A 21,748-nucleotide genomic window follows, 5' to 3' on the forward strand; every position below is an offset into this window, starting at 1 on the left:
TTCAGCTTGTAACAGTCAATTATATGAATCTTAGTCATCCACTTTGGGTTATGTTGCAACCTGTGTGTGTGTGTGTGTGTGTGTGGATTGGAGTCGGCGGGGACGTTTTCCTGGCCCTTCTCTTGATCTTCCCTTGTTTTCCAGTCACTATCACACATCTTTGGTAGGGATTCAGCACCCACACCCATTCTGCATGAAAATGTGACAGCGAGAACATCATACGACAGAGTTCATTCAAGTTTTGCTTTGGAAACACACACACATGATGCTTGCTGTATTAAAAACCAAGAGGATAATGCATTACAGTGCAATAGCAGCATGCCATAATCCTTTCCTATCTCCTAGTCTTCCCTCGTAGGCTACTGTCAAGTGAATGGCTTATACCTGTTTAGTTTGCATGCACGTGCAAAATGTGCAGACAGACTGACAGGAAGACAGAGAGAGAGAGAGAGAGAGAGAAAGAGAGAGTACATAGAGTGCAGAAGTGGGCAAGAACACAACTGGATCGACTGTTTTCATTCAAACACCAGGCAGCCAGTCAAATTCAAGCAGTCACATCTGCATCATGAGGGAAAGACCAAGCACACTCAAATCGTGGGCAACAGCGACGCCTACTGGTGGGCCACAGTACAGCAAGTTAAAGTGACGTCGATGACAAATCATTGAATGTAATAAATGAAATACACATAAGCCTATTGTATTGCAAGTCATCACAACATGACTCACAATATAATAATCACTTCCATGTGAACTCATTTTTGCATTCCTCCAATGAACTTAAAGCTGCGCCATGACATTTTAGGAGGACATATTGAAAATCTGAAATGTTTTAAATTAAGTAGGCTATATGAGTATAAATGAAGTGTTGGAAGAGTGAAATTGGGTCCCTGGAACACTGTTTAAGCTTGAAAGAAGCAGTTTTGCTGTGATGAAACTGTCTCATATGTTTACAATACAAAGAAGCATATTGGTTCTCTTTTTTTCCTTTTAAAATGGTGCATTTTCGGGATGTGTGGTGAGATTTAAAATCCGTTTTTTAACATTTGTGATTGATTATGATGCGCGTCATGTTTGTTCCCAGAAACTACAAAATGCAGCTGTCATTTTCCTCTTTTCGCCTCACTTTCATAGAGTGGGCCTGTGTGAAGCTGGTGAGATGCTGCCTCCTGCTGATGGTAATGATGAAATACTGTTCCAGTCAACCCAACTGAAATATATTGTTGCTCTGTAAGAATGGAATAAGTGGCAGTGCGGCATATCCTTCCTGTCATGTGCCAAGTACTGTTCATTTTGAGGTTGTTGTGTTTTTTGAGGGTTATAACAAAACAGGAATATAAATGAGGGATACATCCTACCAGTACTGAATGGCAACGTTGGTAAAACACTGGTTTCACAACGGTTTAATGTAAAAGCTAAAAAGATGTTTTATTTACTGTCTTGATGATTGCCTATATATCAAACCCCCTATAATATTTATATAATATTCCAATAGGGACCCACAGTGTGTCTGTGGTACTTTATATTTCCTATGGTATCACTATAATATTCCTATACAGTCTTAGTTTTGCTACATTTGTATGGTGCCCTTCTCAAATTTATCACAGGATGACAATAGTTATTTTTCTGAAAGGTTCAGTTGTTCATAATAACCTATAAACATACAGTGTTACATCAGGCGTACATGTATTGATTCGCCTCCCTGTTGTGAAAAGATTTCTACTATTTAGTGTATAAACTTACATAAAGATACATCACTGCTGCACTAGTAGAAAATAACTGCTCCAGGTGAGGCTCGAACTCACAACCTCGGCATTGCTCTACATTGTACTGTCATATAAGTACCGCGCGCTAACCGATTGCGCCACTGGAGCTCACTGTCCCTGCTCCGCAGTTGGGTTTATAAACAAGCCACAGTGAACAATTGCTGTTAGAGTGTGTGTTTCTAATGATAACACACTCTCTTGATTAGCGCTTCAACGACCGCTGCTTTGTAAACCGATGCCCCGTTAAAACGTATAGGAATCACTTTGACCGAGCGGACCCCGAAGTGACACCGTAATGGACTCGGTGATAGGATTGCCACTTGCCAGATGCCCGATTTTCGACCGGACTGTCCGGTTTTCAGATGCATTGCCCGGGTTCGCTCAGAAAGGTCGACCGGACCTTCAAATGTCCGGTCAAAATCATTCTGTCAATAATAGCCTATTCCACTAATTCGACCCTGGCCGATATTTCCCTATCATGGGTGGGCATTTGCGGCTTTAACAGGCTAGAAAGGTTTTGATAGGCTCATGACTAGCGCGGTTGTGATCTCCACCAATCACAAGTGACTATTTCACCCCACATGGGTGGCTGTTTTATTGTGTGGGCTGTATAAACGCATAGCGCAAAGTTTTGAACAGGCTTTGGTATCATCTGACCTACATGATGGAGATAAAAGAAGTAAGTCTCTCTTTCTCTCTCTCTCTCTCTCTCTCTCTCTCTCTCTCTCTCCACTGTACTTGGGGCACATCTGTATAGATGTGTATGTATCTGTATGTATATACACATCTAATAGGCTAGTAACATACCTGGAGCACCTGACGTCAGTTTAAATTTAGAAAAATGATGAATCACATATTATATATACACTTTTTTGTGACTTTCTATTCTCACCAAATTTAGTTTGTGAAAAGTGTTGTGGGAGGGGGAGAAAAGACATTGGCAGAACCAAAAAGCATTTTGTAAATGTGGCATTTGGTAAATTCCTGTAAATGTTTGGACAGAGATGTGTGCTGCAGTGACGATAAGGATGGCGATGAAGATGTAAATGAAGACGATGATGTGTGTGTTTTTGGCATCCCACCATCAGAGCCTGACTGCACGCAGACAAGCGATTGGTAAATGTCCTGCGCAGCCTACTTTTACCTCGCCGATTTCACTCGAGTAAACTTTAGCCTAACTGTACTCTGTCGACCTCTGCCTCATTTGCCTGGGTCCAGACCTTTGAATCCGTCCACTCCACTGAATTGACTGATTCTGGAAACTGAGTGTAACGAGTTGACAATTCTGTCTGATATCAGACAACTGCCTCATTGCATCTGGCCTCAAGTGCTCCTGCGAGCAGTGGTGGAAGAAGTACTCTGATCCTTTACTTAAGTAAAAGTACCAATACAGCAATGTAAAAATACTCCATTACAAGTACTACTTAAGTAAGTATTAGCAGCAAAATTTAGTTAAAGTATTAAAGTAAAAGTAGTGGTTTGGTCCCTCTGACTGATATTTTATTATATATGACATCATTAGATTATTAATACTGAAGCATCAGTGTGTAAGCAGCATGTTACTGTTGTAGCTGCTGGAGGTGGAGCTAGTTTGAACTATACGGTTAGCTAGTTTAGTCCAGTGGTTCCCAGCCTAGGGATTGGGCCCCTCCAAAGGTTCACCAGATAAATCTGAGGGGTCGAGATGATTCATGGGAAATAATTAAAAACAAAGTTCTGATACAAAAACAAATCTGTTTTCAGTTTTTGTACTTTTTCTCTAATCATTTTTGCTGAAATATTGGATCATTTGAACATTTATTGAAATGAAACCATGTGAGGTTTAGAGGGAAAAATCACTATTTGGTGGAGCTGTTAACAACTCATAGACATCTGAAATGTTGGTTTTTGTAAGACGTCTTTGTAAGACGTCAAAAGCCAAAAAGTTGGAAACCACTGGTTCCATCTTTAACAATGTGTTGTATTTTAAAAGCTTGTTATATTATCCATTGTGTCAAATCTCCATCTGAAAAGTAACTAAAGCTGTCAAATAAATGTAGTGGAGTAGAAAGTACAATATTTCCCTCTGAAATGTAGTGGAGTGGAAGTATAAAGTAGTATCAAATGGAAATACTCAAATAAAGTACAAGTATCTCAAAATTGTACTTAAGTACAGTACTTGAGTAAATGTACTTAGTTACTTTCCACCACTGCCTGCAAGGATACTAAAACGGAGGAGGGTTAGCCCTGTTCTTCAGCTTGTAACAGTCAATTATATGAATCTTAGGCATCCACTTTGGGGTTATGTTACAACCTGTGCGTGTGTGTGTGTGTGTGTGGTTGGTATATAAGGTCTTCTGCCTATTCCAGGTTTGCTATGAGACACTGTGTTATTCTGGAGCACACCACTATGCAACTTTTTCAGGCTTTTCAGGCAAAGTGAGAACAAAAGGAGACAGAAAGCCTTTCGCCTCCAGAGGCGCCCTCAGCGCACATTCAGGACCAATCCCTCTATAGCTGATAGTTTGGTAACCGGTTGGTGTAATAATTCATCCCAACAGCTAAATAATATCTTGTCAGTCACCAGCTGTTGCTCCACTTTGTCCACTTAAATTTTTCCAGTCAATCAACCGAGGTGTAAATCATGAGTGCTTTTGTTAAAATGTTCAATCTTTTTCTCTAAATGGAAACTGACTTATTGCATTAAGTTACAAAGATATATTGAAACCAGGGGTCCCCAAAATTTTTCAAGGATCCCTAGATAGATAATGTTAAGTTTTAGAGCACAGGCCCCCATTTGATAAAGGCTTTGTTCCATTTGAGAAGTTGCCTGTCTCTACTTACGTGTTACGACATTTAAATCAGCTACTACTTATCATTCACTAGTCTGATTTATTACTAAATTAATTATGGAATTCAAATATTTACACTCCCTTTGATGAAGCAACCTAACCCTTAGTCCAGTGATTCTCAACCTTTTTCATATCAAAGACACCTAATTTAGTCCACACTAGGGCCACCGACCCCCATTTGATAAGATTGTGTCTCTTGGACCCAATCTGAGAATATTTTTATTGATATGATTTTGTCCAGAATTCCATGGCTATCTGTATTGTAGTTAGAGTCAAAATAGTCATTCTTCTGCATTCTGTAAATATGTTAACTTCTTGTAAATGAAATAATGGAAGTTGAATAGTTTCACCTCTCTTTAATGTCTTTCTTTTCTCTTCTGATGCCAGATTATGAACTTTTTAAGGATTTTTGCTCTAAGATTTGACATTTCTGATGTGACAGAGTTGCTGCTCCCACCGGAAAGACACTGCCTAAAACTACCTAAAACAATAAGACTGCTGACACCGCGGGTTGGCTTTATACATTATAACTGGGTGGCGAGGTTAGAAGCCATGGATATTTTGGGCATGATTAACATATGTTATGTTACAAAGGCGTCATTTTAGCTGTTTGAGACAGAGCTATATATGATCATTTCACTGCAGTTAAAATTGTGCATCTTTTGAATCTTTGGAATCTTCCCAACATTCATCAACAAATTGGCTTGCACTGACATCACGCTGCCTTTATGACACAATCGGAACTCAGTTATAAAACAGCCTGCATCAGTGGCAGAGGCTCATTTCGAGCAAAGACAGCAAGCGATCACCTGGAGAACAGAGAGCAGAGAACAGTAGCAGCAGACAGCAAAAACAGATTATTGCTAGAGGCCTCCTGAAAGAGGAGGTTCTTCTCTACACATGGAGCAGAAACAACAACTTCACGATGAGGACACCATGGATCCCATCGTGCTAGCCAGGAAGCTAAAGGTGTGTGAGGCAGAGAAGGCGGGCCTTCAGCGCAACTACAAGGAGCTGGCCTCTGAACACGAGGACCAAATCCACGCTAATATGGGTCTGCAGCATCAGCTGAAGGCACTCAAAAAAGAGATGGCCAAAAGCAGATGCCAGGAGCCTAAGGCTGACAAGGAGTACGAGTTCCTCTGCAGAGAGAACCAAGACCTCCACAGGAACCTGAAGGAGCAGGCTGTGAAACTGGAGGCCTGCCAGAAGGACAGTATTGCCGTCCAGAAAGAAAAGGAGGAGCTCAGGGAGCAGGCCACGAACATCCATGCAGGGGAGGAATGCCTCCGCCGGATAAACGAGGAGCTCCGCAGAGACTTGAAGGAACAGGCAATGAAGCTCTGGGCCTGTGAGAGGGAGAACGTGGCCTTCCAGAAGGAAAGTCAGCAGGCCACTACCCCTCAGAGAGAGGAGGAGTTCCTCTGCGGAGAAAACGACCTCCGCAAAGAAATAGAGGAACTCAAAGAAAGGCTCCATAACACCGATGAGCTGGCTGAGAAACTGGAGACATTCCAGTTGAAGACGATTGAACAACACCAGGTGATACTGGATAAGAGACTTCTTCTGAGAAAGATGGGCCACTGCAGAAAGCAGCTTTCCACTGAGCTGAAGGCAGAGAAGGACGAGAAGCAGCTCCTGGGCCAACAGAATGAAGACCTCCGCAAAGCATTGAAATGCAAAGCAAATCTCCAGAGTGCCTATGAGCTGGCAATGAAAAACAGGATCTGTGAGATGAAGCTCGAACACTGGCAAGAAGTCCAAAATCTGGAGCAAGAGATTGCCACGCAGAAGGAGGAGAAGGATGCCATCCACCTGGAGAAGGAAGCCCTCAAACGAGAAATGGAGGAAATGGTCAAGAAAGACCACGAGCAGTCCATGAGGCTCAAGGCGGTGGAGGAGCTGGTGATCAGGCTGAAGCAACAGCATGAGGAGAAGGAGAAGGCAGAGGAGGCCTCGACCATCCACAATCTTTCTGAAGAGAAAGATGGAAAAGAGGTGGGAGAAGAACTCCACAAAGAGTCCAGGAAGCCTTCCCTGATGAGGAGATTTATTAAACTCTTCACCCCAAAGAGGAAGAAAAAAAAGGACAATATGGACTCCGCTTGAGTTCCTTCAAGCCGAGACCTTAGCACACTAACACCTGTGCTCACTCCCTCTCCTCACCCCTTCACCCATTTGCAACCCACCACCTGACACCTCCTCCCCGCTTTACCTTGCCTTTTCCCTTAATAAACGATATCACCAACGATATCTTTAAAATAATGCACCGCCTGTATCGTTTTAATTCTGTAAGTGGCTCTACAGCCAACACTGTATTTAAGACAGCTGGACATACAATGTTGTAGAGAAAATATCAAAGCTGTGTTGGATCTATAGTTGTTTTTATGTTTTTATCGTATCGGATGTTTGTGTGGTTTTGCAATTTAAATGCTCTTGTCAAACTCAGAAATGAAAGTGGAACTGCTGTGGCACATTTACCTCATCCTGATGTCACATCATGACCTTGGAATAATAAGGTCCCATCTGACATTTTAGTCAAAAATAAGTTATTTATATAATGCAGCTCTAAAACATGTCTTAACATATTGCTGAATATAGATAGGATAAGTATGTGATTGAGACAGATTGAGACTTGATTTAGACAGAGGATGGTATCGTATACTACTGTTACTCTTGCTACCCAGGTAAATAAAGTGAAATGAGCAGTTTGCAACGTGTGTGTGTGTGTGTGTGTGTGTGTGTGTGTGTGTGTGTGGATTGGAGTCGGTGGGGACGTTTTCCTGGCCCTTCTCTTGATCTTCCCTTGTTTTTCAGTCACTATCACACATCTTTAGTAGGGATTCAGCACCCACACCCATTCTGCATGAAAATTCTCACCAAATGTAGCTTGTTCATCTTAGTGTATTGACAGTGCTTGCTGTGCACAGCTGCATTTAGCTACACATGATTAATATGACTGTAAGCATTCTGCCTGAGGATGAGTACAGGCCGACTGTTTCCAGAGGTTATCGATAAATTCAGTATCAAACGTAATAATGAACATGCATAGAAAGTATAATATTGTTGCTGCATGTTACTGATAAAACTTTATTACATTTAGGTTGCCCAGGTTTGAGTTCTATAGCCTACAGGCATCAACGTGCACGCGCATATGTCTGGTTTTACCAAGATGTAAATCTGGCAATCCTTTAGTGACAGAGGTCCAAAACAAGGTAAGTCTGGTAAGTCAAATGAGGACATGCTGTCCAGTGACTGTAGAGCGGTAAGAGGCTTGGTTAGGCACGATGTGATACTGTAATAATTACAGAACAATAATAACTATTACAGTCATACTTCCACCAAGCAAAAGTAGCCTAGTTTTTGATGTTTATCGTGTTTTACAACAACTTTGAGCGTGACTCAGCCAGTCAGAACTATCAATTACAATTACAATTACAATTTCACATTTGGCAGACGCTTTTATCCAAAGCGACTTACACATGAGATTTGCATACAACACAAGCAAGTTTCTAGACAGGAGAGAACAACGAGAGTAAGTGCTATAGAGCTAAGTTCTGGTCCAACAGGACAAAGGTGCTACGAGACAGTGCAACAAGCTAAGTTCTGGTCCAACAGGACATAGGTGCTACGAGGGAGTGCTACAAGGTAGTGCTATGAGGTAATGCATAGAGTGCATCAAATTTTTTTTTTTTTTTTTTTTTTTTTTTATGAAAGGAGGTATTCGCTAAAGAGCTGGGTCTTTAGCCTTTTCTTAAGGATAGAGAGGGATTCTGCGGATCGAATGGAGTTTGGCAACTCGTTCCACCACCGGGGAACCACAGAAGAGAAGAGTCTGGCTAGAGACTTAGGGCCTTGCTGAGGTGGCAGCACCAGGCGCCGCTCCATGGCAGAGCGTAGTGAGCGGGAGGGAGCGTAGACCTGAATGAGGGAGTTCAGGTAGGTCGGAGCCGTTTTGGTTATTGTTTTGTAGGCGAGCATCAAGGACTTGAACTTGATGCGGGCAGCAACTGGGAGCCAGTGGAGGGATATGAATAGCGGAGTGACATGTGCTCTTTTGGGCTGGTTGAAGACCAGACGCGCCGCCGCGTTCTGGATCATCTGCAGAGGTTTGAAAGTACAGGCCGGGAGCCCTGCCAGTAAGGAGTTGCAGTAGTCAAGGCGTGATATTACAAGAGCCTGAACCAGGAGTTGTGCTGCATGCTCAGACAGGTAGGGTCTGATCTTCCTGATATTGTATAGAGCAAATCGGCATGACCGAGTAACAGAAGTCACATGCTCCTTGAAGGTTAGAAACTTCTATCACTAACTATCACTTTGTATTAAACTGCTAGCTCACAGTTTGCTTCCTAATAATTAAACGCCATTACTGACGTTAGCTTAAGATACATAATTCCTTCCTTCCTTATTTTATGGACACATAATAATGTGAATTTCATTACTTATTTTATTCAACACTTGATAACTTCCATGCTAGCCATGCAGGGTTGTTTTTTTTGCAAGCTCTGACTAGCATGGTGACGTGTTATTTGTGACTGTGCTATTTCTTGGGATACAATCAGATGAGTAGTGATGTATGGATAATGGCATGTAAGGGCAGCACAGAAACAGACCTAACCTGAGCTAGGCAGCATAAAAGCCGCCACTTTATATAATCCAACACACACACACACACACACACACTGCAACCACCGCTAGGTAACTTATTGTTAAAGTGCAAGCGACCTTTCACCTGCTCAGAAAACAGAACTCCTCCCCACTTATCAAAACACCCACTTCTGCATTTTGGACTTTCAGTGTCCATGAGATTGTTAAAGCTGGTGGAACAGAACTGAGAGGCTTGATATAGCAGCGCAAATTTTGGTGACTGTATTGTTACAAGATTTTAATAATGAGCAACGCTCCTCTTCTTGTGAATGTAAAGAAGTGGATTGAAGAGAATGAGAACGCATTTCTGCCACCGGTATGCAACAAGCTTATGTGAGTAATAAGTTTCACTTTGATTCAGTAGTCACATTGTTCTGTGTGAGTAATGACAGTGTGTTTTCCTATAGGGATGTTAATAATTAATCGTGGATCGATTAATCACCGTTAACAATTTGATCGATCAAGCATATATTAATCGATAATGTATGTTATGTGCTATTTCTCATGTAAACATTGTAATACAAAGTTGAAATGCAGCACCTCTACAAGCACAATGAAAGAGAATGCATTCCCCCGGCTGGCGAAGTTTCAATTCTAATTCTTAACACTCAGAAAGTTAACATGAGTGCAGTGCAGTAAACAGGAAACCGGACGGACAAACCCCGTCTTTATTTGGTCACATGCAACCATCTACAACGCATGCACACACATGCACAGCGGCCGGCACACACACACACACACACACATACATTCAATGGCGCTGTGAAATTTATCCTCCGCATTTTCCCATCTTGGCCCGTCCTTCCTCCGCGGGGCAGGCCAGGAGCGGTGGGCAGCTATTTACAGCTGCCCAGGGACCAACTTCTTTTTAATGTCCATCACTGGTCAGGCGACGATCTTCTTGCATGTTTTTAGTGGGGGTTCTTATCGATGTTATATGGAGGAAACCCCCCAAGTGAGCACGGGGAGAACATGCAGACTCCACACAGAAAGGCCCTTTTTACAAGATAGCCCACCTGGGCACTAGGCACCGAAGGCATGGGGAGAACATACCCCCAGTTGTTCTCCCCATGCCTTCGGTGCCTAGTGCAGAGTCTTCATTGCATAATCAACCAGTTGGGTTCAGTTGGACACAATGTGAAGACAATTCACAGTAATGAACCCTAAAGAAAGTACATTTTCAGCCTGTGGGAAACACTGACGTCCGTTGTCGGGGGTCCCAACTCTTTTGAATTCTGCTTGGTTGAGTAACTTGTTGAGTAGGCCTAAAGACAGGTGTAAAAAAACGCATTTTCTATTTTCTATTTTCTATGTCAAAAGCTGTTTTTTACATAATAATTAATCGATTAATTGGTCATTAACGTGACCGACGATGGATTAAGGAAATTTCTGAAAACTTGCATCCCTATTTTCCTATTGTTTCATAAGTTTGACTACAATCAATCTTTATTTAGGTTCAATCCTGAGGTGATGCAATTGTATAATGTGATGGGCAATGTGTAATTTAGTTCACAAGTCAGTAAAAAGCACTTCAACTGCCAAGTACAATAACTTTAGGCTACAGGTTTGAAAAAATGCGAGTAGCCTACATGCTTTGTTTTTCATTCCTCTCCCACTCAGGCACTTTTGCCAGTTGAACGTCATGTTCGTTGGAGGTCCTAACACCAGAAAGGACTACCATATAGAGGAAGGGGAAGAGGTGAGAGAGAACCCCGCTCCATCCTCCCACCATGGACACGCACTCAACAAAGCCAGGAGACGTTTCAATTAACCAATGCAAACTTGGCTGAGTTTAATTTTATCTTTGTAACCCCCCTCACACTCTCTTCACTCACCCATATGATGACCTCCTCTCAAGGACAGACTCTTCTCCCCACCAACTAGGGCAAACAACCACAGTGTTGCAATGCTTGTTCAGCTCGTTTTTAGGCTGGCTTGTTTGCTTTGTCGGGGGCCTTTCGGTGGCATCCTTTGCTTTCAGGTTTTTTGAAGTTTACAGTGTCAAAGTATAGAGGGAGGTTGGGTGAGAGCCACATGCAAGATGCAACAGGGTGTTATGCAGTGGTGGAAAACAAAGTTCTCCAGTTGCTGTACTTGAGTATAGCATTTTTAGAGTAATAGTACTTTTCTGCACTTTTACCCCTACTACTAGGAATCTTTTAATCATTTACTCCATTTAATCCATTCAATTTGGCTTGAATGTGGATTTTGAAACATCCACAAAATCTTTCATGAGTTTTGCTTGGAAACAACAAGTACTCTTCTTTGTAGTAAAGTGGAGTAAAATGCACCTAAAGCAGCAGTACTACATGTTCACTTGCATAACTGAAGTCTGTTTATCATCTTTTTATCATCTTTTTATCTTTTACCGGCTTTTCATTGTCTTTTTACGTCTTTTATCTTTTATCTTAACTATATCTTAATTTTATCTTACTTTTATTCTATTATTTTATTTATTTTGGTTTTCATCCTACGTTATACTACTGTTTACTTGAATGTTTGCTCTTTTCCACCTGTGTCCTCCTATTAACTTAATCCCTGTTTATTATTGTTTTATTGCCTTTTAAATTCATAATTTGAGTATTCTGTTTTTATTTTGTCTGTCAAAGCACTTTGTAAACTCTGTTTTTAAAGGTGCTATATAAATAAAGTTATTATTATTATTATTATTATAAAGGGAGTGAAGGATGCCAGAAGAAGAAATGTGTGCTATTAAAAAGATGTGATATCATCTCATCAAGGTCACTCTCAGTATCTCAATCCAATACTATTTTCTTTTCTCCTTTTGTCTTCCCCTGATTGTTGTGAACAGCTGTTCTACCAGCTGAAAGGGGACATGTGTCTGAAGGTGGTTGAAAACGGCAAACACAAGGATGTGCACATCAAAGAGGGAGAGGTGAGCTGTGATATACTTTGGAAAGCAAGAAATCTTGTTGTTTCATATTTCTGCATCAAGTGCGTGATCCTTTTTACGTTTAGACTGTTTTTTTCCCATCAATCTGCATTCCATTAATGCTGGTGTGCGTTCCTTCCCCATCTCCAGATGTTCCTGCTGCCAGCTCGGATCCCCCACTCCCCCCAGAGACAGGCCAACACTGTGGGACTGGTGGTGGAGAGGAGGAGGCTGCTGACTGAGACGGACTGCCTGAGGTTAGCTTCTCCTTTATTGTTCTCCTGTCATCTTTTAATACTGTATATATACCTCCCATTTCAGACTTCATCTAAATCGTGAGCTTGGAATTACAAGGTTCTATCTGATGTTTTGTTTTGGTTTTTTTTAATAAAAATTGAAAGGTTCTATATTTAAAATGATAGAATTAGTACATAACAGTTTTGCCAGCTGGGATGTCAAATATTTGATGCTCAATATCTCACAAGCGCACAAAATGTCATCATATCCATCATGTCAACATGTCAAAATGTTGTAAGATGAGTAAGATTTTAACTGACTGATTTTATTCACTGTTGATGCAAATGATGACACAATGACAGTGTGTGACAGCTAAACATGGGTTGGCCCAAACATACTGTAATAATAAAGACATTTAGTATTTATTATTAGAACAGTTCGACCAAAAAAATGATTTTCCCTTTACAGGTTGTTTCATTGTATTATCAGTGAAGGCCTAGAGGCTGAAAACTATTCAGTATTTCACAAGAAAAAAAAAAGCAGAAATGACAGAAAAATCAGAGAAAGTTATACATGATAATACATTTGTGTGTAGAAATATGTTTTTTTTCCTATCCCACAAATCAGCTTGTGACCCCTCAATATTATCTCACAACCCCCTGGGGGATCTCGACCCTCAGTTTGAGAACCACTGCATTATTTATGGCATCAATCACTATTGTATGGTATCAATCGGTGATAAAGAGTAGCAAAAGTGATCTTTATTTATATGAAACGTTGCAGATTATTACTTTAAATATTGGGTCAAAGCCAATAACATCCGAGTGTCTTTGTGTTTTCAGGTACTATATGGACAACTCTACAGATATCCTATTTTCCTATTTGAGAAGTGGTTCTACTGTGAGAACCTAGGAACCCAACTGGTGCCAATAATCAAAGAGTAAGACAACCTTCCCTTTTGCCTACAGCAGTGTCAAGTATTTATTACAGTAATTACAGTCTCCCATCAGAGATTGTTTTGATACAGTGGTTGTTGGCTGACTTCATTCCTGGCTCCCGCAGGTTCTTGGCATCAAAGCAGTACAAAACAGGAAAACCGGATCCAAGTGAGTTCTTACGAAATCGCTTGAAATACCTGTAACCTGTTCACTTGTAAGTCGTTCATCAGTTAAATTATTTACAGTTAGTTATTTCCCTTGGTGTTTATCTGTGGTTGAGTAGATGAAGTCTTCAGACAGCCTCCATTCCAGATGAACACCATGAATGTGATGTCCCCCTTCTGCTTCAAAGACTGGCTGGACAAACAGAGGCCGGCCCTGGCCAGTGGCAGGCCCATCAACATGTTCGGAGCTCAGTTTGAGACGGAGGTAAGAGGGCTCATAATGCAGAGTGTTTGAAATATGTGTATACAATTTTCTATGAGAATAATGATGAAAAACAAAGCTGTGTAATTGTAATTTATATAGTCAATCCTCAAAAGTGTACCTAGAAACAGGAAAAATATTTAATAATACAGTGAGTATCTTCAGTATTGTATTGCATTCGCTTCTAGGTATTTTCAGTTGTGTTCATTGTTTTTAATTTCTCTGATTTTTCTGACTGCAAAGAACTTTTGCTATAAAAATGAAGTGGAAATGAACTGAATAATTTCCAGGTCTTGCACAAAATGTCTGGAAACGTATGTAAAAATATTACATCCTGATATACATATAACCATACACTTTTAGACCTAATGTGAATTCACATAATTTTATATAAAGTGATATGGCATCACTGATAGTCATTTTTCCCCAAACACTGTCAGCAGACATCATATTGAAACTAACTAAAATCATCAAATCTCGTTGAGAAATAAAGGCGTGGGCCAGCATGGTGAAAGTGAAAATAAGAACCCAAAGGGGAGTTTGATATTTTTCAGTCTCGGGAAATTCCCCCTGACTCACTTGGATCTCCTGTATTCCATAGTAGAGAAAAATGAGTTACAGTGGGTTTGATTGCAAATGTATAAACCGAGGTCATGGAGTGTAAAGAGTCTGCAGGTTTTCATTCCAGCCAAAGACTACACCAGGTGATTTCACCAATTAGTTCCTCCCCTCTGGTTGAAGGTGTGTTAGGCCCACTACCACGCTGAATGTAACAGAATGATGGCTGATAGAAACAGTGCATGTCCTATAAATGTAAAAGCTGATTCGGCAACTTCCAGTTCTGATATAATATTCTGCACCATTCAAAAGTGGGCAGGCTGTGAAAAGATGCAGTGTTTTAAAGAGTCATTTTGCACCCGGTTTGAGCTTCTCTTTGACCACTGCACGATTTTGAAAAATGCAAGAAAGTGGGAGTGAAGAGCATTTGAGCCACTGGAGGGCGAACATAGCCAGGTGTAATGAGATAAATATAACACCAGCACATTTGTGCTCAAATGTTGACAGTATGACTGACATTGTTGTATTTCATAACTAAATAGTACTAAATACTAGTTTACAACTCAAAAAAAGTGTTTTGTGTGGAGTTACTCTTAAGTATTTCAATAACCCAATATCTTCAAAAAGGCTTTATTTGATTTATAGAGACTAAACAATTTTAGCTGCTATTTTTTTTATTATTATTTTTAGTAAAACTTTAAGCATTTGTTTTATTTTGTTATGTAGGACTTCTTTCCTATATAAAGTTGCAAGGCCTATTCACTTTTGATTTGGGTTGATCCCTTGCTTCCCTTGCTGAGAACTTGTTGTAGGTCAGACATTTCGTCACTAGAGGGCTCATTGAAGGGAAGACAGTGTGCTAATTTTGATCCCGGTGAAGCCCTGGTAACTGTGTCACACCCTCCACACCATCCACATGTAATATTTCAGTAAAGAGAAGAGCGATGTCTGGATGCAAATAAGTGGAGGGTTTATTGTCTTCAAATGCATGATCAGAGATGTCAGTAAGGTTGGGGGTCATAAAACTACTGAGCCCATCATAATAACTAGTATTTTTTAAAAATATACTACACACCAGACGCAGGAAGCAGTCTTCACCATGGCTACCGATGGGCGCCTTGATTGCACAGTTGTTGTTATCAATTTCTTAGTCTTGTTGACTGTCCCCCCAACAGATATCAATAAACTAACCAAGGGTTATAACATTAGATATGTGTTCTTTCAAGTGATGCGTGCATAAGTTATTAACTGTATGGGCCAGAGTGACTGCGTCATTTAGACAGTTGAAAACGATGTTGAAAATTATTAGTATTAATATTAAATAGCCATACATTCCGTGTTTTTGTTTAAAGTCACTTTGTTAAAGATGAGCAGCAGAGTTAAACAATATGGATTGGTTTACATTCATTATTTCACTCGCACAGACATAGAGTATGTTGTTAGACCCCAGTGACAATGTTGAATTGTTAAATTTATTACCTTCAAAGGCGTTCAGAAAGTCTTAATTTTTAGTGATTACAAGGCTACAGATTAATACGTCCTCTTTTACCCATGAGTTTTCACAAACTCAGCTGTGTCTCTTTCTTTTGCTGACATGGTTATTGAGTGAGCAGAGAGGAAAAACAACCTGGAACAACCTCCTCCCTCTCTGCACTTTATTGTGTACTATGTTACTTCTGTGCTCATGGCGTGTTCGTACGTGCTCGTGCGCATGCTTGAAAACCACGTGGGAAGTGTTTTTGTTGTTGTGCAGGGACCCACTTTGCTCACTAGCACTACTAGTGGCCGTAAACCCTGTTGGTCATCTTGTGTGTGAAGTGTGAAGAAAGGGCTACAAAGCCTGGTTATCTATGAAATACAAGAAAACAAATACATGAAAAAACTTCAGTCAACAGGGAAATTGAATTTGTAAGATGTTTCCTCCATACTTTTTCACCTTTGGTCGTCGTAGGGGTAGTGGTGTATTGCAAGTCATTATCGATGCACACTCCGTGGCCCATCCCCGCTAATTGGCTTGGGATGCACTTCAGTATGGCGAACGCTTGATGTGTACGTGCAAACGGAGGTGTAGTGGATAGGGTGAGGGAGCAGGGGAAGGATTGAGATGGAGGCTTAATCAGTGAAATAATCACTATGTGTAATCTTTGGCTGGAATAAAAACCTGCATACTTTAGTTTCAGCACCTGGTTGCCTGTATCTTATCATTGTGACAAGTGCTGATAATGATGGCGATAAGGATGAGATGTAAGAACTGTGCTTTCTTATGGCCATTACAGACAATCCTGTATGGACCTGGGCTGACAGAGGAGAACAAACGGCAAAGTGATGTGTGGATTTGGCAAATGGTATGTACTCTACATGTACCTTATGTAGCTTAATATGTCCTTAAAATCCCTCAGTGCTACTTTGATGCCCCCATCCATAAGTATTATGCGTCCATGTCTGACCCTCTTTCACTTACACTTGCAATGCCACAACTTTAAGTCTCGCAAGATGTTCTGGGGCATCCATATTCCTGACCATCATCTCTTTTTCTCTCTCCCCCCTTCTCTCTCTCTCTTTCTTTCTCTCTCTCTCTTTCTCCCTCTCCCTCTCTCCCTCAGGAGGGCTCCTCTAGAGTAACTATGGATGGACAGACGTTCCCCCTTTCTCCAGGAGACAGTTTACTCATTCCCGAACAGAGCCAGTGAGTGAATATAGCTGAGTCATCCACTAGGGCTGCACAATATTGGAAAATAATCAACTATTGCTGAAGATTCTGCCACTGATATGACCACCATATGTGTTGATACAGCTTTTGTTGTGTCATTTTAGCGCCTGGAGGGGGGGAGATTTAGCAGGAATTCTGTGAAAGGCTAATGTTTGGGATTTGTTTGGTCTCAACATGTCTTAAGAATTTTGCCAAAATGTAAATTGGTTTGTTGGCGAGGCCAGGCATTCTGCTCAGCACCTGAACACCTTGTTTAGAATAAATTAATGAATTAATTTTGCAGGCTCGTGTGATTTGGAAATTGCGTTATGCTGTATATTTTTTTCTTATATGGCTTTTTCTGCTCTAGGTACCAGTGGCAGAGAGATGAAGGGACTGTCGCCCTGTTTGTGGTTCAAAACCCTGAGCGGAAGAGACCCTGATCGTGACCTTTGTCTTACCATGCACACACACACACACACACATCCACACACAATACACAGTAAACCCTATGCTGCACAGAGCAATAGTCCAAGTATACAACTCTAAACATGACCCTGACCGTCTGTAAACTGAGCTGTAGAGTTGAAAAGTAAATTGTGATATCCTGGAGTTGAAATGGAAAAAAATATCAATTCTTGCTCCTTACACTTAATGTAAACTAACTAAATATCTAAATATCATCACATAGGTAGTTTAATCATACACACAATGAAGTTACAAGATTCTGTTATATGTTAATGGAGGCGAACTTTGAACCTTTTCAGTATTGATGGACACCAGAAGCGATTGAAACTGAACTGTAAATTTGCACTTTGTAGTCGTCGTCGAAGCTCATCTTGTGATCACCGATGTAATTTTATATTCACCTTTGCTGCTGAGAGAAATCAAATATATAAATGTCTTTAGAGATAACTTGTGGGAGGTGATCATTTATCTTAACACTTTCTACTTCTTCTCCTGCACTATTACAGTTACTCTCCCCTGTATGATAATTGTGTATATTGGATGGAACAAGTGAACAGAAGTGCCGTATTACAAGTATTAGAAAGCACTCCCTTAAGCTCAAATTTCTTCTCTGGTTTACTGAAAGCAAGTGTTCAACTGTGACACCCATTATGTTTCAGCTTGCCCCACATCAGATTTAATCAGCATTATTCTGACGACCTTTCTACAGAACTGACGAGTCATGATTATAGTGGTAGGGTTACACTTCCACTGAAATCCTGAGGCAGATTTTTCCAGAAATGGGTGTGGGTATTTGGGAGACAGGGATCAAATAACTCATTTTTAACCCATGAAGGGAAGATCCACTGTAAAACACATGAATCATATATTCATGTGTGTTATTCCTATGATCATGGACAGTATGATCAATATTTATGAATATGAACATATATTGTTTTGTTTCAGGTTTTGTTGCATTGTCCACAAAAAGTTCTCGCCAACAAAGGATTCACAGATTTGCTTTTTGGATCTCTTACATTTATCATTCTGAAATACTTAAGAATGTGGGAATAATATGTAATTTGGTTTTAGGGTAGATGTATGCTTTAAAAACACATAATTTTATCTTTATCTAGTGTTGATTTTTCATTGAAAAGTGTTGAACACAGATTTAACGTAACACAGCTCAGGTAGATGTAGTGTGTTCACCAGCTTTTTAATAACAAAATGTAAAAAAAAACTCAGTTACAATGAGGTGTAATGACACGTAAAATATCTTCATGAAAATATGACCATAAAATGCTGTCTGACTGGATAGACCGATTTCAGTTCAGTTCTCCAGTCTTATCCTCAGCGTGTTCCTGATCACGTGCTTCTCTGCGATGAGTGACGCCACCGCCCAGGGCAACGCGTACTCCAGAGTCACCAGTCCCGCCAGGTTGTACCTATAACCCGAGTAGTCCCAGGGACAGGCCCCCAGCAGCCTCAGCCCCAGCCCCCAGCTCAGCTCCCACAGGTAGACGAACAGGGTGTAGGCCAGCAGCCGCGCGGCCAGCGGGCGGCGCCGGGACAGCAGCCCGGCCCTCAGGCTCTCCATGAGGTAGATGGCGGTGGCGTACATAGGCAGCGCCCACAGGCTGCTGTGTCCCGCCAGCCTCCCGTCCCGGGTGTGGCACCAGTCCCACGCGGCGGTGAAGGCCACCTCACAGAGGCAGCCGTGCAGGGCGTAGACGTACAGGCGAGCCAGGGGGGGCAGAGGGCGGCCCGACCCGCTGCCGTGCGGCTCCGCTGGGGCTTCCTCATCCTCACCGGCCCCTGGCACAAGATGATGTAAAAAACATACCTTCATCCCAGCTGTTTAACATTTTTTTTGCCCAAATTGAGTTTTGTTACAAAGTAATGAAAAACCAATGCTGCAGTAACTTGAGTCCTTCATTGACAAAATGACAACACTTTTACAGACTGGATTCTCTGTATTTTAGAGATATTGAAATGAGGAACTTGAACACTGAAACGACTGAAACGGATGTGGAATATATTCTGTGAAGATAATCTATTCTGCAGCTGAATATTAATATGAAATGCACAATCATGACAGTGTTGCATTGTTGCAAAATGTAAATGATACAGTTGACTTGACATATCAATACCACATTGATTATTTGTTTTCACCAGTATGGGTGACAGGCCTGTAAATTATAGTTGTGGAAGAAATTAGCTGAACAGTGCGCTACAATTCTCATATTCTTTCTTGATGATAGAGAACTGAAGAGAGAGACATGTCTGCTGTCTTCCACCATTGTGCATATAAACGTGTAATTTTCCACAAGCAACAGCGTCACCTTTTCTTCTTTCAACAATCACATTTATCCACGTCCAAATCTATGTAACAAGCATCACACCCAGGGAAATTACCACAAGGCACTAATCAAGTGAGTCATTTTTCTTTGGTACAGAAGGACAGCAGAAATGTGAAATGAAAAGAAATGAAACATGAAAAACAAATCTTTTCCTCGAACAAACTGTCTGACAAACGTGTTTTGGTGAACTAGAGGAAGGAAACAGCTACACTTGATAAACTGATAATGGCAAAAGCCACTACTATGTTTGTCTACCTCAGCAGAATCATCTTGTCATCATCATGATGTTTAGTTTATCGTAGAATTTTGATTCTAGACTGTGAGACCTTGAAAGTTAGAGCTCCTCGGTTTGAATACCTGGACAGGGATAGAAAATAAGGTTGAAGAAATGAATAACTAACCTCTACCCTTGATGAGGTGCACTCAAGCAGGGATTTTTATTTTTTTCATTCTGAGCCTTCTGGAGGTGTCATGACTTGATAAACCCAATAACATGGCTGCTGTCATCCATCCCGCCACACTTCATGGGTGGAAAGAGTGCCAAAATATCCGATATCATTTAAAAAGTAACTACTCAGAGTAAAAGTTACTCAGTCAACAAAACATTCATTGTTGACAAGAGGACAGAGTTCAATATCTGATAGGCCTATTGCATGTTTTTCTATGTTGAGCGTTTTAAAAAGATTAGAAATTCATGTTATTATTTGATATGTGATGAAAACAAACTGAAAAATCCACATTATTCAATAACATAAAACGTAGTAAAATCTGTTAATGTAATACATTGCCAGATGACATATAATAATATCACATTATAAACTGGTGATTATTACTTCATATATTTAACATATTTTTATCTGATGATGTAATAATCAGAATTCTAAATCATAAGATTTAGAAGATTGTAATAATTTGAGTTACTACATTATAATACTATTATAGCGCATCAGTTAAAATAGACCCCTTATGAACTAATAATCCCCTTAGGTACAAATAATCGTTGGTTAATGTGATAATGTGATGTTATTACATTATCCAGCAATTTATTAAGAGGTTTCACTACAATTTTGATGCATTTAACATGTTATGATACTTTGACAAGTAATTACATCACCTGGCAATTATTACATTATCAGTTGCTACATGTCTGTCTAACCACTACACCATAATATTCCTTGGAAGTGGAAGTGCCCATGTTTTCCCCCACATAATAATACCTACAGTGTTTAAAGTAATGTTCGTCCTTCCTTTCACAGGGAAGACACGCTCTAATGTGGATTACCAGGCTAATAGCCCAGTTTAACAGATTAAAGGCTTGGAGAATCCTCAACAAGTTTTCACTCTGCATCGGAAAATGTACTGATGCAGCTTTGTGAATGACAAATCAACTCAGTGACTGTCACTGTCATTGCTTTGGTCATTTTTGAGTAATTCCTCAAAATGAAAATGTATTGGAATGGTCTCACAATAGTCTCACAATAACTTGATTTACTACAACTGAGATTAAGATGCAGTGACAGTAAATGCCACATTACGCCTCGCTGTGTGGCCTTCAACAGTGATTAAACATGATCTATTAGTGCCATTAATGGTCATAGTTCTCACCTTGGACATCGCTACTTGGAGTCCTCCTCACATGCAGTGCTCTCGTCTCCATCCCTGGGCAGCATATGGATCTGTGTGGCTTTGGATTTAATCCTGCTGCTTCCCTGTGTGTTTGCGTGTCTGTGTGTGTGTGTGTGGTGTGTGTGTGTGTGTGTGTGTGTGTGTGTGGATCCTGGGCTAAACATTAAGCTGTTCTATGTTATCAGAGAGAGACAGCGATGTCTCTGTTACAGGCTGAGGTCATGAACTGAGCGGGAGACGCAGGAAGTAACCCTGGACCACCTGAGAAAAAAGTAATGTGTGTGTGTGTGTGTTTGTGTGTAGTTGTAATACCAGTATTGATCCCACAGTGGG

General features: G+C 40.7%; 3 protein-coding genes and 1 non-coding gene across 4 annotated transcripts; 2 read left to right on the top strand and 2 right to left on the bottom strand.

Annotated features, from left to right (window-relative positions):
- Positions 1 to 1,777: 1,777 nt before the first annotated feature.
- On the bottom strand, positions 1,778 to 1,871 carry trnai-uau (transfer RNA isoleucine (anticodon UAU)). Its single transcript has 2 exons — positions 1,834 to 1,871; positions 1,778 to 1,813 (listed from the first exon to the last, which is right to left on the bottom strand). It is a non-coding gene; the product is annotated as a tRNA-Ile (tRNA).
- A 3,623-nt stretch (positions 1,872 to 5,494) lies between these two features.
- Positions 5,495 to 6,703, top strand: LOC139654373 (trichohyalin-like). Its single transcript, XM_071531422.1, has one exon. The coding sequence runs from the start codon at positions 5,495 to 5,497 to the stop codon at positions 6,701 to 6,703; it is 1,209 nt and encodes a 402-aa protein (XP_071387523.1).
- Positions 6,704 to 9,424: 2,721 nt separating this feature from the next.
- haao (3-hydroxyanthranilate 3,4-dioxygenase) lies at positions 9,425 to 17,860 on the top strand. Its single transcript, XM_071531433.1, is given in 11 exon segments — positions 9,425 to 9,574; positions 10,862 to 10,940; positions 12,054 to 12,137; positions 12,285 to 12,391; positions 13,214 to 13,241; positions 13,244 to 13,311; positions 13,434 to 13,477; positions 13,593 to 13,738; positions 16,570 to 16,638; positions 16,897 to 16,979; positions 17,353 to 17,860. Coding segments are annotated over 11 exon segments (870 nt in total). The 5' UTR covers positions 9,425 to 9,485; the 3' UTR covers positions 17,426 to 17,860.
- A 391-nt stretch (positions 17,861 to 18,251) lies between these two features.
- LOC139654382 (transmembrane protein 229B-like) lies at positions 18,252 to 19,727 on the bottom strand. The gene has a single exon (XM_071531434.1). The coding sequence runs from the start codon at positions 19,276 to 19,278 to the stop codon at positions 18,760 to 18,762; it is 519 nt and encodes a 172-aa protein (XP_071387535.1). The 5' UTR covers positions 19,279 to 19,727; the 3' UTR covers positions 18,252 to 18,759.
- Between the last annotated feature and the right edge of the window lie 2,021 nt (positions 19,728 to 21,748).

This window comes from Centroberyx affinis, unplaced genomic scaffold (assembly GCF_046629955.1).
Source record: "Centroberyx affinis isolate AG114_WGS23_722 - 3 ecotype Tasmania unplaced genomic scaffold, CSIRO-AGI_Caff_v1 ptg002079l_1, whole genome shotgun sequence".
Taxonomy (NCBI): Eukaryota; Metazoa; Chordata; class Actinopteri; order Beryciformes; family Berycidae; genus Centroberyx; species Centroberyx affinis.